The sequence below is a fragment of the Elgaria multicarinata genome, chromosome 6 (assembly GCF_023053635.1).
Source record: "Elgaria multicarinata webbii isolate HBS135686 ecotype San Diego chromosome 6, rElgMul1.1.pri, whole genome shotgun sequence".
NCBI classification, from domain to species: Eukaryota; Metazoa; Chordata; class Lepidosauria; order Squamata; family Anguidae; genus Elgaria; species Elgaria multicarinata.
This window is the reverse complement of record NC_086176.1, coordinates 88,355,577-88,373,016: the sequence shown is the minus strand read 5'-3', so window position 1 is coordinate 88,373,016 and position 17,440 is coordinate 88,355,577. Positions and strand designations below refer to the sequence as shown.

The 17,440-nt window shown below is 40.0% G+C and overlaps 1 protein-coding gene across 3 annotated transcripts in view; it reads right to left on the bottom strand.

Annotated features, from left to right (window-relative positions):
* Positions 1-17,440, bottom strand: part of ADAMTS6 (ADAM metallopeptidase with thrombospondin type 1 motif 6) — a 194,104-nt gene that overhangs the window by 41,738 nt on the left and 134,926 nt on the right. For 2 of the 3 annotated variants that reach the window (XM_063128018.1, XM_063128019.1), the window contains exons 13-14: positions 11,968-12,113; positions 5,583-5,646 (exon numbers count right to left, since the gene is read on the bottom strand). In XM_063128018.1, coding sequence (XP_062984088.1) covers positions 5,583-5,646; positions 11,968-12,113 — 210 coding nt within the window. The remainder of the gene's footprint in view (positions 1-5,582; positions 5,647-11,967; positions 12,114-17,440) is intronic. The other variant, XM_063128020.1, reaches the window with a different exon arrangement.

Genomic DNA, 17,440 nt, shown 5'->3' with positions numbered 1-17,440 from the left:
AACTCTGGATCTGACAGTCAATAAGTATCAATAAAATACATATAAACTTGTATGATTCCTATCACAAAATAACTGTACTTCCAACTGATCTACATTTCTGTCTCTTGCTTTATTTATGAAAGGGCATACTCAATAAACAGTATCACTTTTTTGTCTTGCTGATTTAAGCAATATTATTTGTAGCTAAACTTTACTCTGCTATTTCTGTCAGTCTGTAGTAGGGGGAAAATTACGAAAGAAGTACCACCATGAGTTCTCTGAGAAGCTAGCCTCATCAGGCTTATTTTCCCTTAACTGTCATCCAGAAGCCATTTCATCAGGCTGAGAGAGGAAAGCAGGACTACCAGTGAGGATTCTAAGCCGTCCCACCGAAATGTGATGTGATAGAGATTCATTAGGCAATCCACAAAGACTTTATTCCATTTAAAACACCTCTTGATACCTGTAGCAACTGTGAAGGCTAAGCGCTATCCTGTAAGCTTAATTAGATAAGCAAAGCAAGGCCTCATGTAGCAAACTCGTCAGAGAAGTTCAGCCATTGTTCGTGTCAGATAACAGGCTAAATGAGGAAATTTTTAGTGTAAAATATGTGGAACTCAGCATTCATGGACATTTTTATCCATAGGTAAAAGCTAAACACACACACATATATTTCCCCCACACACACATTATTTACAGGAGGTTTTCCCCATGAAAGCCTATCTGATCTGCAAGTGGGACACTGCTCTTGTTCACTGATTACAAAAGTTTAGACTGGCAGGGATCCAGCACATGATCTTTTCAGTGGTAGTCCCAGTATTGTCAGATTCTTTTTTCCAAGGTCATTTAGACACAATTTGTATAACTTTCCCTAGGCATTTAACATGAGACTTCCCTGTATTTCACCTCCCTTTAATTTTTACTGTATTTGCATTTGTTTTTAAACTATTAATGTGAGCTGCTTTATTATTGGTTCTATTACTGTTTACATATTTATGTAAATACTGCTTTGAGTGCGTTGATAGATAGGCAGGTTACAAATGGTTTAAATAAAGAAGTAAAGAATATCTTGTGGCGTTACACCCCACAAGTCAATTCCAAATGTATGTCTGCAGTGTGTAAGTCTGTGTTTTTTAGAATGTTGGCCTGAGTGGGCGGAGTTAGAATGTCTTGGGAGGGGGAGGAGTGATATATAAGGGAAGGACTGAGGGGATTGTGAGTTCTGTTCTTGTTCTTTTCAGGAAAAGCTTTTCAGGGAGACTTGTTAGGGACTCTTAGAGTCTGTAGTGCTCTCTGTATTTATGGTACTTAAGTTCTGGGAAATTTGAGAGTCAGTGTAGTGAGTGGTGTCTTTAGAGTGTGGTGTGGATAATAAAGAAAGTTCAAGAGTGATTGTGTGAGAAAAAGGAAAGCGCGAATGTGAGAGTGACAGGATTGTATGGAAGGTTTCAAAAAGGTTTTAAATGTTATTATTTGAAACAAAGCTTATGAACTTTTAAAAATAAATTTTGATTGTTTGTTTTAAAACTACCACAAAAATCCCACGTGTCTGTTTGGCGTTTATCATCTTAAGTTTACACATTCAGCACCCACTCTGACAATCATTCACCTAAGCAGATATAACTCACAGCGCATTATTATATATATTAAAAACCATTCTCCATTTTAAACCCTTCTCCACATAGTTTGGAGGAAGGTGGGCTTTCCTCCAATGCCTCAGACGTACCAAGTGGTGGTGCTTGGCTTGAGCAGGGAGTAGCCTCGGCCAGGTCTGGTGTTCAGAGCCTGTGTCGCCCCATAAGAAGTGGTGGCAGACGTGAGGTCTGGTGTTCAGAGCCTGTGTCGTGGCATATCTCTTCATGTTTTGGGACCTAGGAAGGATATCGGTGTCTTTCTTAAATGTTTCTTATTTCTCATTAGGATAGTTTTACTTCCTAATTTCCAGAGTTGAATGTTGATGCTGATAGAATTCTTTAAATGGGGATCATTATGTCTCCAGCCATATGTAAGCATCCTGTGATGATCTTTGGTCTCCTACCATAATATTTCCATGTGTCAATCCTCTACAGTATATACAATATCCCTAAATTCCACAATTATAGCACTGGTATTAAATACTGGAAGGTTTCAGATCTCTGAATGCTTTTTCTATCTTATATATATAATTCAAAGTCAGGAGCTAGTTGTAATCTCTTTTTGACTGCCTTTGTTGTTGTTGTTTATTCGTTCAGTTGCTTCCGACTCTTCGTGACTTCATGGACCAGCCCACGCCAGAGCTTTCTGTCGGCTGTCGCCACCCCTAGCTCCCCCAAGGTCAAGTCTGTCACCTCCAGAATATCATCCATACATCTTGCCCTTGGTCGGCCCCTCTTCCTTTTGCCTTCCACTTTCCCTAGCATCAGCCTCTTCTCCAGGGTATCCTGTCTTCTCATTATGTGGCCAAAGTACTTCAGTTTTGCCTTTAATACCATTCCCTCAAGTGAGCAGTCTGGCTTTATTTCCCGGAGTATGGACTGGTTTGATCTTCTTGCAGTCCAAGGCACTCTCAGAATTTTCCTCCAACACCACAGTTCAAAAGCATCTATCTTCCTTCGCTCAGCTTTCCTTATGGTCCAGCTCTCGCAGCCATAGGTTACTACGGGGAATACCATTGCTTTAACTATGCGGACCTTTGTTGTCAGTGTGGTGTCTCTGCTCTTAACTATTTTATCAAGATTTGTCATTGCTCTCCTCCCAAGAAGTAAACGTCTTCTGATTTCCTGGCTGCAGTCAGCGTCTGCAGTAATCTTTGCGCCCAGAAAAACAAAGTCTGTCACTGCCTCCACGTTTTCTCCCTCTATTTGCCAGTTATCAATCAAGCTGGTTGCCATAATCTTGGTTTTTTTGAGGTTTAACTGCAACCCAGCTTTTGCACTTTCTTCTTTCACCTTCGTCATAAGGCTCCTCAGCTCCTCCTCGCTTTCAGCCATCAAAGTGGTGTCATCTGCATATCTGAGATTGTTACTGTTTCTTCCTGCAATTTTAACTCCAGCCTTGGATTCGTCATGTTGCATGATGTGTTCTGCGTACAAGTTGAATAGGTAAGGTGAGAGTATACAACCATGCCGTACTCCTTTCCCAATCTTAAACCAGTCCGTTGTTCCGTGGTCTGTTCTTACCGTTGCTCATTGATCGTTATACAGATTCCTCAGGAGGCAGACAAGATGACTTGGTATCCCCATACCACCAAGAACTTGCCACAGTTTGTTATGATCCACACAGTCAAAGGCTTTAGAATAGTCAATAAAACAGAAATAGATGTTTTTCTGGAACTCCCTGGCTTTCTCCATTATCCAGCGGATATTGGCAATTTGGTTTCTAGTTCCTCTGCCTTTTCTAAACCCAGCTTGTACATCTGGCAATTCTCACTCCATGAATTGCTGGAGTCTACCTTGCAGGATCTTGAGCATTACCTTGCTGGCATGTGAAATAAGTGCCACTGTCCGATAGTTTGAACATTCTTTAGTGTTTCCCTTTTTTGGTATGGGGATATAAGTTGATTTTTTCCAGTCTGATGGCCATTCTTGTGTTTTCCAAATTTGCTGGCATATGGCATGCATCACCTTGACAGCATCATCTTGTAATATTTTAAACAGTTCAGCTGGGATACCGTCGTCTCTTGCTGCCTTGTTATTAGCAATGCTTCTTAAGGCCCATTCAACCTCACTCTTCAGGATGTCTGGCTCTAACTCACTGACCACACCGTCTGAGCTATCCCCGATATTATTATCCTTCCTATACAGATCTTCCGTATATTCTTGCCACCTTTCCTTGATCTCTTCTGTTTCTGTTAGGTCCTTGCCATCTTTGTTTTTGATCATACCCATTTTTGCCTGGAATTTACCTCCGATGTTTCTAATTTTCTGGAAGAGGTCTCTTGTCCTTCCTATTCTATTGTCTTCTTCCACTTCCGCGCATTGCTTGTTTAAAAATAATTCCTTATCTCTTCTGGCTAACCTCTGGAATTTTGCATTTAATTGGGCATATCTCCCCCTATCACTGTTGCCTTTTGCTTTCCTTCTTTCTTGGGCTACTTCCAGTGTCTCAGCAGACAGCCATCTTGCCTTCTTGGTTTTCTTTTCCTTTGGGACGTTTTTTGTTGCCAACTCTTGGACAATGTCGCGAACTTCTGTCCATAGTTCTTCCAGGACCCTATCTACTAACTCTAGTCCCTTAAATCTATTCTTCACTTCCACTGCATATTCATTAGGAATATTAGTGAGCTCATATCTAACTGATCTGTGGGTCTTCCCTATTCTCTTTAGTTTGGTTCTAAATTGTGCAATAAGAAGTTCGTGATCTGAACTACAGTCAGCTCCAGGTCTTGTTTTTACCGTCTGTATAGATGTCCGCCACCTTTGGCTGCAAAGGATGTAGTCAATCTGATTTCGGTGTCGGCCATCTGGTGAAGTCCATGTATAAAGCCGTCTTTTAGGTTGTTGGAAGAGAGTGTTTATTATGCACAGTGAGTTGTCCTGGCAGAATTCTATCAGCCTATGTCCCGCTTCATTTTGTTCTCCTAGACCATGCTTACCTGTAATTCCAGATGTCATTTGACTACCCACCTTGGCGTTCTAGTCTCCTGTAATGAAAATAACATCTCTTTTTGGTGTATTATCCAGTAGGTGCTGCAGTTCCTCATAGAACTTATCTACTTCTACTTCTTCAGCATCTGTAGTTGGGGCATATATTTGGATCACTGTGATGTTAAATGGCTTACCCTGAATTCGAATTGAGATCATTCTATCATTTTTTGGATTGTATCCAAGCACTGCTTTAGCCACTTTATTATTAATTATGAAGGCTACTCCATTTCTTCTGTGATCCTCTTGTCCACAGTAGTAGATCTGGTGGTGATCTGATGTGAAGTGGCCCATTCCAGTCCATTTCAGTTCACTGAGACCCAATATATCTGTACCCAATATATGACTGCCTTTGCATTAACTGATTCTCATGAAACATACTTCATTGGAAAGCTCTTGACATGCAGATTCCATGAGTAACAATGGTTTTCACTGTAATTCAAAGCTGGGAGTTTATTTATGTCCATAACCCTTTTTTTTTAAGAATTAGGCTTTCTTCTCTAACAATGTACTATAAAGTTTTATTTTTAATTCTTAAATAGTCAAGTATAATTAAAGAAACATGATTAATTGCAAATTGGAGCAAAATGAAATGTGAACACAAAAATGTTTCTGGAAACCTTTATAGATACAAGCCAAAGTACAATGATATGCCAGTAATATGCGGTCTGTAAATATATCGTGAAGGGATTGAGAGACAACTACAGTTAATAGTAACCCAGTCAAAGTTTAGTTATTGTTCAGAAAGGAAGTCTCTAGCTGTTAAATTTAACAAAATTGCATTTAAAGTCTCTGTACATCTTAAGTTAAATTAAACCTTTCAGTAGATTTGATTTTTTTCTGTGAACTGTGTTTGAGGGGAACCAATTAGTTTCTATATAATCAAATAATTAAGAGAACTGTGATCTTTAAAATCTGCTCTGTTTCTGGGGAAAGAAAGTGATATTCTGTTACATTTTGCATTGATGCTGATTTACTCACATCAGTATTACAAGAGCGATATCGTTTCCTTTCTCCAAGACAATATTTTCCTCCACCTGAAGGTCTGGAAAAAATAGTATACATTTTATAAATATATACATAAGGTAACAGTGAAAAATTGATACATTGGCATGCATTTTTTTACAGTTCTTTCCAATTCAGATTGAATGATATTGTTGTTGTTGTTGTTGTTATTATATTTATTTGTATCCCGCCTTTTGCCCAATACTGGGCCCCAATATTGTTCACTTTTAAAACTTCAGATTTAAGTAATACTAACCCCACTGGCATTTATATATATTTATAAAATTAGATGCTGTAGAAAATGAAGGTAAACTATTATTTCCTCTTCTTATTTTTGTTTTCACTCCAACATTAGAACATTCTAACGTTCTTAATTCTAAACATCTGTTCGCTACACCAGTGAAAATGTGCAAAACTGACAGCATCATAGCTTGAATGCTGCATTAGTGCAAATCATTACTCCAAGCTTTGCTGGTGCAGAATGTTTTAATATAACTCTAAGATTAATCAAAATGAAGAAAATATTACTTTTCTATTATTATGGTCAAGCTGTTATTCTCTAGTACCTCAGTGCCTGTTTCTGATCTCAATATTATAACTGTAAATCTGGGAAAAATAAATTAACATCAGTGATGTTTCTTTGGATTTCCAGTAGTGGAAGCGATCTGAGGGAGACTGCCATTTTTAAGGATCCTATGTATTTACAACTTAACTTAATAGAACAAGTTACTTGTCTTTAATAGAAAAACTAGGGCTGGAATGGCAGAGATTTAATTTTAATTTTAACAATGCATTGGGGTTGCTATAGTTAGCTAAAAACAGTGTCAGTGAAAAATTACAGTTGTTTATATGAAAATTTCAATTTTATACTCAAATATGTAATACTAGTCAGGTTCCAAAGTACTGTGCAATCTGAAAATTCAAAGAAGCTTTGTACTTGTGTCTTTTGAATAGCAGCACCCAAATCTGAATGGCAAATTACTTTTCAACCTGAAGCGAGTTTCAAAAATAGTTTGTGATATCACACTGGGGGAACCTGTTCAAAAACCTAACTAGGCAAGTTCAAGTCTTTGAAGGTGTTTATGGTAGTTTCTTCCAATTCTAGCCACTGTCTTTTTTGCTTTCTTTTTTAATCACAAGTTAATGTCATTTGAATAAATCACTGTGCAATCTTATCCATGTTAGAAGTAAGCCCTGCTGAGTTCAGTGGGACACTTCTACCAAGTAAGCCCTAGAAGACTTGAATCACATATCAACAAAATAGAAGACACATTTATATTTTAAAGTATTTATTATAATGAGAGTTTGCAATATTAGTTATTTTCAAAAGTGATATTTAAAGAGAAACTAGGAACAATGGCATGACCAGGTGATGGGACAGTTCCAACAACATTCTAAGGTAAAAGGGATTAAAGTATATTCTAGACTGGGCTCTTCTCCTAAGCCAGAATTCACTCTTTTATTATTTAATGTGCTGTTATGATATAATAGCACGCTCTGTGACTTCTGGTCATGAAAACAAGCTATCATGTGGTGGTTACAATCTGATAAACATAGTTCCATAAAACCATGTAATATGAAATTGAATATAATTATTGACACTCAATAATGATTTTTATTTTAATATTATTGAAGGGCCAAGTATAATGGACATGAACCAGCCAAGATAAACATGTTAAGGCCCTGTCCATTTCATGAGGGGAGAGTTAAACGCATGGGACTTAAAAGTGTTTACCTGTAGCTGAATGCACCCACTGATGTTAAATGAAATTGGTTAAGATACAAAGGGTCAGAAAGTGCACACAAAGCAGTATGCATAGGAGATTTCTTGTTTTCTTTTATGTGAAGGTGAACATTGGTTCACATGATGAGAAATGTCCATGCACACCTAGACTGGTTTTCTTCTCAAAGAAGGGAAAATAAATTCCTCTTGCTGGATTAGAGCCTAATTAATTTCATCATTGTGTTTTTAAATGTACAGAAATATACTGTTATGTATGAAAGCAATGATTTAAGGTATGCCTTAATACATGTTACATATCCCAACGGCTCTTAATACTAGTGTTGTGGAGAAGAAAATAATATTTTTGATGTTAGCAGCAGATGCTGAATGGACTCTAAAACAAATTATCCTAGTATGCATTCAGTGAAACCAGTGAGACTATTCTGAATGCCAAGTCTCCAAGGGTTTGCAGCAGTGAAGATTAGAAAGAAATATCCGTTCCTATGAAGTTCAGCAGTAAGATGAAGGGTAGACTGCCTTGCAAAGCCATGCCATAAAAAAGCAGGGCTTCAAGCCCCTCAAAGCAGAAAGGAGGATTTAGTAGCCAGGTCCTATTGAAAGAATTTATGTAAGAGCTTGTACAGGGACAACACTGCATTAGATGACGAATGCAAGGAAAATACAGAGTAAGTGTATGAGCGTGTAATTGGTTATTACTGGACATTAACAAAGCTAAAGTGATGGATGAATATAAATGTCCAAGCACATAAGTATAGTCGATATTACAAAGTTGGAGTGATGAACTTGACTGTAAAACAGAACTGATATATTAAAAAAAAAACACTGATGACTTGCCACTTGAAATGGTATCTTCAAAGGATCCTGGAGACTGATATCACTCTCTTGCTAGAATGCACTGCCTTCAATTTGTAAACGGCAGTTTGCTTAAAGGTATTCAAAAAAATGCCAAGATTTGTAGCTCTTGATGTTAAGAGGTTTTTGGGTTATGCAGATTTTACTTTGCCCTTTAATTCTGCTTATATGGGGACAAATCCAGATGGAGAAAATATTGAGGAACAGGGGAGAAATGAAGTTTGTTAAGTAGGATGAAAGCTTGGATATGGAAGATTAGTAGGATAACAAACAGTGGATCTGGGACTACAGTGCAGTGAGAACACACAGTGGAAGGAGGACAGAGCTCCTCTCTAGAACCAGGGATAAACTAGCAGCCTTGAATAGCCTGTGCCACAAAACACTCTTACAGTGAGGTTTCTTCGCTGTCATTAGTATTCTCTCAATATTCTCATTCTTCCTTTCCCTCTTCAAACTGATTTATCTGAATTAAAATATGTTTATTTATAATGCAATATTTGCATCCCATCCTTCCTACAAGACTCTCAGTAGCATAAACTAGCTCCAATCCAGGTAGTGACCAAAGATGGAACTATATTGTGCTCCTCTAGAACATTCTCTGGGGAGGAGACAAATTGGGGAATAATCATTGTTGCAAAGATAAGAAGGCACTTATAAGGGTTTGCCAAAATTCCATCCTGCATTATTTTCAGGTCTCTTTGCTTTCATTCCTTCTCATTTTTGTGCTGGTACAATGGCTGTTTCACTCTCCTCTTCCAAATGTAGAAGGATGCAAAACCCGGATCCCATTGAGATCTGAGATGTGTCTGCACCTTCTATTGTAACCAGCCAAAACAGGAAAAAGGGTTATAAGGTATGCTATCACATGACAAACCAGCACCAGGACGGTACCTGTATATGCAACCAAGCTATTGTTCATCTCATAAGGAAAAGATAACAAAACATGCAAGAGGGCTGGACTGGACAAAGCACAAACATTCTGCTGATACAGGAGAAAAGCTACACATATACAGTGCTTCTTTTCTTCTTTAAGATTATTCCTAATTATGGTTCTTTTTTTTAGAAACATAACACTCTTCTTTTTTCCTATTCATTTTTTCTGATTGGGTATTAATACTAGGTGATTTCTACCTTCTGAAATTTTCTCTGTTTGAAGGCTGTGCCACTTCCTCATCTGGGGCAAGTAGCTATCGCTACTACTGTGGCTTATGTCAGCGGCATATGCACTTATATAGAGATGTATTGTGAGTTAACTAGTCATGAAAATAAGTATTTCATGATTGCAGCAGTACTTTCCCTAGTCATTTAAATCACAGGAATTTACGTTAGCTGTATCTGTGACCACTTCACAAAATATGTTTCTCCACATGATTTTGTGTGCATTTGAGTGGGGAGTATTATAAGAACTAGTTGTAAGAGTGAATTGGGGCATGTCTATACCAGCCCTTTTTTCCGAGGTCGTCCCTGGATCATCCCTGTGCGTCCAAATGATGCACAAGGGATCCTGAGTGCAGTCAGGGATGACCGCTGCATTTTCCTGGGATAGCTGGTTGCCCAGTTATCCCAATTTTTGCCACGATCCCAGGACCATCCCGAGGACCACAGCTGGTGTGGCACAGGCTCCCGTGGCCTGAAACGGGCATGGAGCCATGCAGGGTGGCTCCATGTCTAAGGGGGAGCAGCAATTTTGCCATCCCAGGGATGGCAGGGGGAGCAGGTTCGCATTTTTTGTTTGTTTTTTACTCACTTTTTTCAGTGCAACGCAATCGCACTCCTTCTCTCTTGTTAAAAAAAAAATGGCGGCCACAACATTCCTCTTTCCTTCCGGCATGTCCCACGGCCGTTGAGACACTGGGGGAAGATCGCGGAAGCAGGTAAGTCCACAATTCCCCCCCTGGTCCCTGTACACCCTTAAGATGTAGACATACCCATAGTTTCATGCTGCTCTTTAGCTCAAGCTCTTGAGGGGGCAAATAAAAGCTATGGAGGAAGCTTATGAGTGAAAAGGCAATGAGAAGAAGCAATAAGTAGATGCAAACATGGGTTGTCTGGGGAACAGCAAAGGAGTAGAAACTGTATGAGAAGCAACGAGATACGAAAATAGAAAGCTGAGTACACAATAATGTGAAAGACCTGAAAGCAGTTATGAGTCCAGACTATTTATTGGCTACAAGGAGGTAACCCCCACTTACAGGCCTGCTGCTGAGCTCGCACAGTTCCTCTCAAGCTAGTAAAAGGCTGCTGAGAGGCAGGTTCATGGAGTCCTATGCTTTAGCTTTGGACAAATTCATATGCATGACAGTATCTATTATTTTCCTACATAAAGTTATTGTCAACTGTAGTTTTCTTTTTCTTTTAAGTTGACTGCAGGAGAGAGATTCATCCTGCATTGATGATTCTTATTTTATCAAGACTTATGAAGGCAACTGCTGAAGTGGATATGAAAACTGCCATCTCCATTGAAAGACAAAGAACTAACCATTATTTATGAAAACTTTGGAATGTTTGAAAATCAACATTTTATGTTATTTTTTCATTGTTATATATTCAAAATTCATGAGACCTGTCAGATCATATAGTCTATCAGACTCATAACAATGTTGTGTACCAGTTTTTACAATAACAGTTGGTTTTCCAATTATGTGCATAACTCAGCTGCTGATCATTTCTTTCCTACCTTCATGCTCTTCCTACACAAAAGTGTTTATGTATAAGAAATTTATAAAGCTGCAATGTCACTGTTATCTGATATTTATCATAACTAGGCAGGAGAAAGGGGATCCTAATCTTCTTTGAACCAAGGGAGAACAAGCCTCTTTATAATGTCAGATTTAGAGAAAAGCAGTTATTAGCTCTTCAGCACAAGACTTCACAGTTCATAGAAATCAACAACTGGGGAGGTGGTCATACACGCATATATGTATATGTGCAGAGCTGTTGGCAAGAAAAGGCTGTAATGCAAGCTTGCAACCCCTAAGGCTATCATTAGCCTAACAGTTTGGAACTGCAACACCAGAAAAGAAGTTTCAAGGTTATTTGAGCTCTTAACAATAACAAGATAATAATGTAAATAAGAACAATAGAGACAACATGTTTCCTTACTAAATTAATGGCAACACAATAAGGAGCTGTCTGGAACACTGGCAGTGCAATCCTATATACAGTATATCTACTCAGAACTAAGTCCTATTGAGCACAATGCAGGTTACTCCCAGATAAGGGGGAGACAGGATTGCAAAGAATGAAAGAAACGTGCAGTTCATGTGAACAGTAAGGATTTACATGGCTGTAGAGACAATGCTGTTAGAAAAATGGAAAGACAGTTTGAGAACATTTTAGCTGTTGGGAATATTATGTGAAAGTAATCTATGGAAAGCATCATCAAGCAGGGACAAATAATTTGTATTTTAATACAATTGCAAAACTAATTCTTTTGTATATGAACAGCAGAAACATATTTTAATTAGCTTATTAAGTGGGGATGATAGATTATTTGATTTTCATAAATGAAGCAGTGAAAAGGAGAAATTACCTGCTAAATATTAAATATACAATCTATGTTTACAGTGTATGTTTAATGCAGATATTTAAAAATATGAAAGTATGTTGAGTAAGTTTCTCCTGGATAGCTGATCCTGTCTGCTATTTTAAAGACAAGTATTGGCACAGTACTGAAACGTTTTTACAGATAACATGTGAAACCACACTTTGAAACATTTCCAAATATGCCTTTTTTGCTGGCTCTGGCTTACTTTAGCTACTTACGCTGGACTGTCACAGTGTCTTATGGATGATGAGACTCCTCCCCCGCAGGTCCTGCTGCACTCTCCCCATATTGACCAGGGACCCCAACCCCCATCTATGCTCTGGGGCCAAGTGCCAAAAGGTACGCACTCTCCCTGATAACACCACTGCAAAGATTTCATAGAAAACACAGAATTAGCTTTCAACTGATAGAATTATCAGGACAGAAAAGTATACGGGTCAGGCATTGACCAATTATAGGCAACAGCATTCCTTTTATAGATAACATACAGATGTTTCACTTTCTTTAGCCATGTTTAGTCAATGGTAAACACAAATGCTATTTGTTATTTATCTTTAGCTAAGCCTAAGTTATAAATCCCTAAAACACAAACAAAAGTTTAACAAGACAGCATTTTTCTTTTCATACACAACCTTACATTTCTCATTAATATAAATTGCAACTCACTGAAAATCTTCTTTAGACATTAGAAATAATTTTAAGTGTTTAAAGGGGGGAAATCTTCGCTTATACTTGGACTAATGGTTTAACAGCACAACATGGAAAATTCGCCAGTTAGGAATTTTTATGAGGGTTATTGCTTTTCCTTTAAAAAAAAAGAAAAGTATGGATGATGTTACAATGGAGGAGGAATTTGAAGCAGTATTTCATCTACACTTACATTGCAGACATAATAAAAGTAATGCCAAGACACTAGAATATATATATATATATATATATATATATATATATATATATATATATATGACTAGCCAGTCATTCAAAGACTAACTGAGCTTATGGACTGAAATTTTATAACAGACAAACAGCTAAGTCTTAAACCTGGCAATATTTTTTATGATGTAGCATCAGGTTAGTCTGAGACAAATAACTATATTAAATACATAACTTGAGCTGGAATACTTTATTCACATCTGATTAAGCCAAATCCTACAGTCCTAATTTAGATCAAATCTGTCTTGTTTCACTGTAGAAAATTGAGAAGAATGCTGCAGAAAATCAAACAATTTGTCCTGTCAAAATAACATTTTGACCATACCCAGTACATTCTAAAAAAAATTTACTCAATTGTAAATTTACACTTAGACATGCCTGGAGTAGACTCACTAAAATCAGTGGGACTAGTCCCATTGATTTCATTGGATTTACTCTAAGCATGACTGAGTCTGGATCCAACTATGTGGTTATGGCACAAAATAACACCACATTACATTTTAATATATTACCAGGACTGGTTTTTTTGTGTAAACCAAGTAGATTAAAGAATCTTGCCCAAACTGTCTGGGTTCAGATTCAGCACAATCTATTCAAAAGTAAACCCCACTGAGTTCAATGAGACTTACTCCCATGAAAGTATGGGCAGGATTGCAACTTAACTAAGGGCTCATCTACACCTATGAGCCTTCTGGGAGGGAAGGGGGAGGATCCCGGGATTTCTGGCTTCCGGGATTTTTCCCCAGGGTGCACATGTCGGTGCAACGTCCCGGAAGAAAAGATGGATGTTCTGGCGCGTCGTGTTTTTTGTTTTCTTTTTTGAAGCAGGAGCTGGTCGCACAATTGCACGGCCCTGATCCTGCACAAAATGTAAGTACAAAACAACAACAACAACAAAAACCCTCAGCACCATAAAGAGGCAGCAGCCATCTCGGGGATGGCAAAAGTGCTACCCACGCACCCCTGGTGGGCATGGAGCTCCCCCCCAGCTCCATGCCTGTTTGCTGAGGCCCTACTTGTGAGGATGAGGGAGGAGCCAGGAGCCGGTTGTCCCAGGACCGCAGAAAAACTAGTAATAAAAGTAGTCCATTTTATCCTGGGGAAAATGAGTGGTCATTCCGGGATCCCCTGTGTGTCATTTGGATGCACGGGGACAACCTCGAGCTGACCCCGGGATAAATGGATGGTGTAGACATGCCCAAAGTTAAATGAAGTTATTCATAACTTAACTTAAATATCATTAATTTCAATGGAAACTAAGTTCAACTAACTCAGGCTGCAATCCTAAACTTATTCATTATGAAATAAGACCTATTGGATACAATGGAATTATGCGTAAACATGCATAGGATTGCATTGTTAGTCTGGATCCAACTAAAAGTCCTTAGCAGTGACACTGATGACACTGAAAAGGAATATTGCTTACCCATGTCTTGAGCAAAATATATATATAGCATGGTAGCATCCATACTTCAGATATTATTATTATTATTATTATTATACCACCTCATAGCTGAAGCTCTCTGGGCGGTTCACAAAGATTAAAACAGTGAACATTAAAAACAATTATACAAAATTAAAAACCATAAAAACAGACAATATCCATTTAAAACAACTATTCTGCGGTCAGTTAAAAAACTCAGCTTATGCTGTTCAATGCCTAGGAGAAGAGAAAAGTCTTGACCTGGTACCAAAAAGATAACAATATTGGCATCAGTGAGCCTCGTTGGGGAGATTGTTCCATAATTTGGGGGGCACCACTGAGAAGGCCCTCTCCCTTGTTGCCATCCTCTGAGGTTCCCTCAGAGTAGGCGCCCAAAGGAGGCCCTTAGATGTTGAGCGTAGTGTACAGGTAGGTATAGGTCAGGAGAGGCGTTCCGTCAGGTATTGTGGTCCCAAGCCATGTAAGGATTTATAGGTTAAAACCAGCACCTTGAATTGGGCTTGGAAATGTACAGGCAGCCAATGCAAGCGGGCCAGAGTTGGTCTTATATATTCGAACCATCTGGTTCAGGTTATCAATCTGGCTGCTGCAGTTTGCACATGCTGCAGCTTCCGAACTGTCTTCAAAGGCAGCCTCACGTAAAGGGCATTGCATTAATCTAACTTGGAGGTTACCAGAGCACAGACGACTGAAGCCGGGTTATCCCTGTCCAGATAGGGGCATAGCTAGGCCACCAACCGAAGTTGGTAGAAGGCACTCCGTGCCACTGAGACCACCTGAGCCTCAAGTGACAGCGATGGTTCTAGGAGAACCCCAAGATATGAACCTGCTCCTTCAGAGGGAGTGCAACCCCATCCAGAACAAGTTGAACAACCACTATCAGGTCAGAAGAACCACCCACTAACAGCATCTCAGTCTTGTCTGGACTGAGTTTCCGTTTATTAGCCCTCATCCAGTCTATTGTCGCAGCCAGGCAGCCCCACGTTCAGCACATCCACAGCCTCAACGGTTGAAGATGAAAAGGAGATATAGAGCTGTGTGTCATCAGCGTACTGATGACAATGCACTCCGGATGACCGCACCCAACATATTAATGTTTGCTGGAGAAGAAGATATAGAATGCAGAACCCTTTAACCGCTTCAGTATATTTCACTTTCCAATTTATAATTCCAGAAACAATTAGAACTCTAAGAAAATGGAAAGGATATCGAGGTAAACTGGTGAAGCTTGTGCCTATTACTAGCAATCACATTACATGAAACTATTTCTAGTACACAATTTTATGGCATGTATTACATATCTTTACTTTGGATACAAAACCGCTGGCAATGATGCATGAGACATGGCATCAGGTATAGAGGTACTGCATAAATCTAGATATTGACAGAAACATCAATCTTTTCAAGGTGGTCAATTGCATATCAGTTTGAAAGTGAAACAGGGCCACACAAAAGTAAGATAGTGATTTCTATACACATGGGGAACTCCCTATGTATGAAGTATCTAAGTTTAAAAACGAAAAGGAAAAGTTTTTTTAAGAAACCCAAATGGTCCTGTGAGTATCCATATTGGAAACATGAGGGTGGGGAAGAGAAAGAAAATGGAAAATGAGAGTTGGTGTGGGCCTGCTTGAGCCCATAACAGCTGATAGCAGGGGTGGGCAACTTGTGGGCCTCCAGATGTTGTTGGACTGCACCCAGCATAGCCAATGGTGAGCGATGATGGGAAGTTGCAGCTCAACAACTTATACTGGGGCATAGGTTGCCCCTCTCCCACCCTGCCTATAGTATCCTGGGAGTGGGGTTAGAGTCAGGAGAAAGTACACTACAAGTTTAAAAAACCTGTCCTTCCCATGCTATACTCCATCCCATCCATAAAGCATCTAGTTTCAACCAGTTTTGATCCTGAGCCTTTAGCACAATAAAGCACAGCAGGAGGTTTCAGGAGAATAGGAGGAAAAGTTTATCCCAAAAAGTTCCAAACAGTGCCATTAAGTTATTAGGATCCTCTGTTACTTCTATCACATGCTGACATCTATGCCAGAAAGAGAGGTAAGATGGCCTCCAGCAAAATTGCTATTTCATAGGATTGTCCTAAAGCCTGCCATCGACATGCCCTTTTTTAAATAAATTATAATGGCTAATGTTCCAATGACAGACAACTAATCCCATGATAAAATACAATTATTTCGCATTTTGGGACATCATTAATTAAATTCATACAAAGACATTCGGGGCCTTCCTAGACGAGGCCTTAGCGCGCCTTTTGTCCCGGCTTCCCTGCTGTGCGTCCAGATGACACACAGGGGAATCCGGAGACAGGCCGCGCTGAGGCCTCCTCCAACGCGCCATAAGAATTCGCTTATGGCGCGCCTTTTCCCCAGCTCCGGCCTCAGGGAAGTCTAGGGACTTCCGCAGCTTTTCGCAGCTCCTCGCTTACTCGCGAGGAGCCGCGAAAAGCCGCGGACCTGGCACAGCGCTCATAGGAGCGCTGTGCCCATCGGCGGGGGGGGCGAAGGCTGGGAGGGTGGGTGGCACGGGGGGAGGGCGGGTGCGATCGCGCCGCGTGCCGCCCGGGCAATGCCTGGCATGGGGCGGCATTGCCCGGGAAATGCCGCCCCATGCCAGGCATTGCCCGGGCTTGGGCGGCGCGCGGCGTGATCGCACCCGCCCTCCCCCCGTGCCACCCACCCTCCCAGCCTTCGCCCCCCCCCGTAAAAAAAAATAAACAAAACACTTACCTTGTCCGCCGTCTTTGGGCCGCACCCAGCCCCTTTAAAAAAAAATTAAAAATGGCGGACGCCGCAGGGACGTGACGTCCCTACACGTCCGCCGTGTGGTAGCCTGGGGGAGGCGCGCTAATGTTAGCACGCCTCGGCCCTGCCTCCCTGCCGGCGTAAGCCGGCAGGTCTAGCAAGGCCCTCAGACTCATGACAACCTAACAAATAATGTAAGAGAATGAGGTCTTTGGTCCTTCCATTTGGCAAGTGGTTAGTTATTAGACATGTAACAAGATCAGATTCCTGCTTCAAGATTCTGTCAAGATGGCTTTAGCTCTTATCTTGTACACCAAACACTGCCACAAAGGTAGTTTGAACTGGAAAGAAAATACAAACTGAACTGACCCCAATAGAAACTCAAGAGGCAACAGTTCTGAAAAGCTTTCTACAGCTCTTCCTTTGTTAGGGGAAGTATCACTAACAGACAATAAAATCTTTCCCTCTCTCACATACACAGACCCTAAACACTTACAATTTACTCTGCCTCAAAGGGTCTCAAGAGTTTTCTCTATTTTATCCTCACAACAGCTCTAG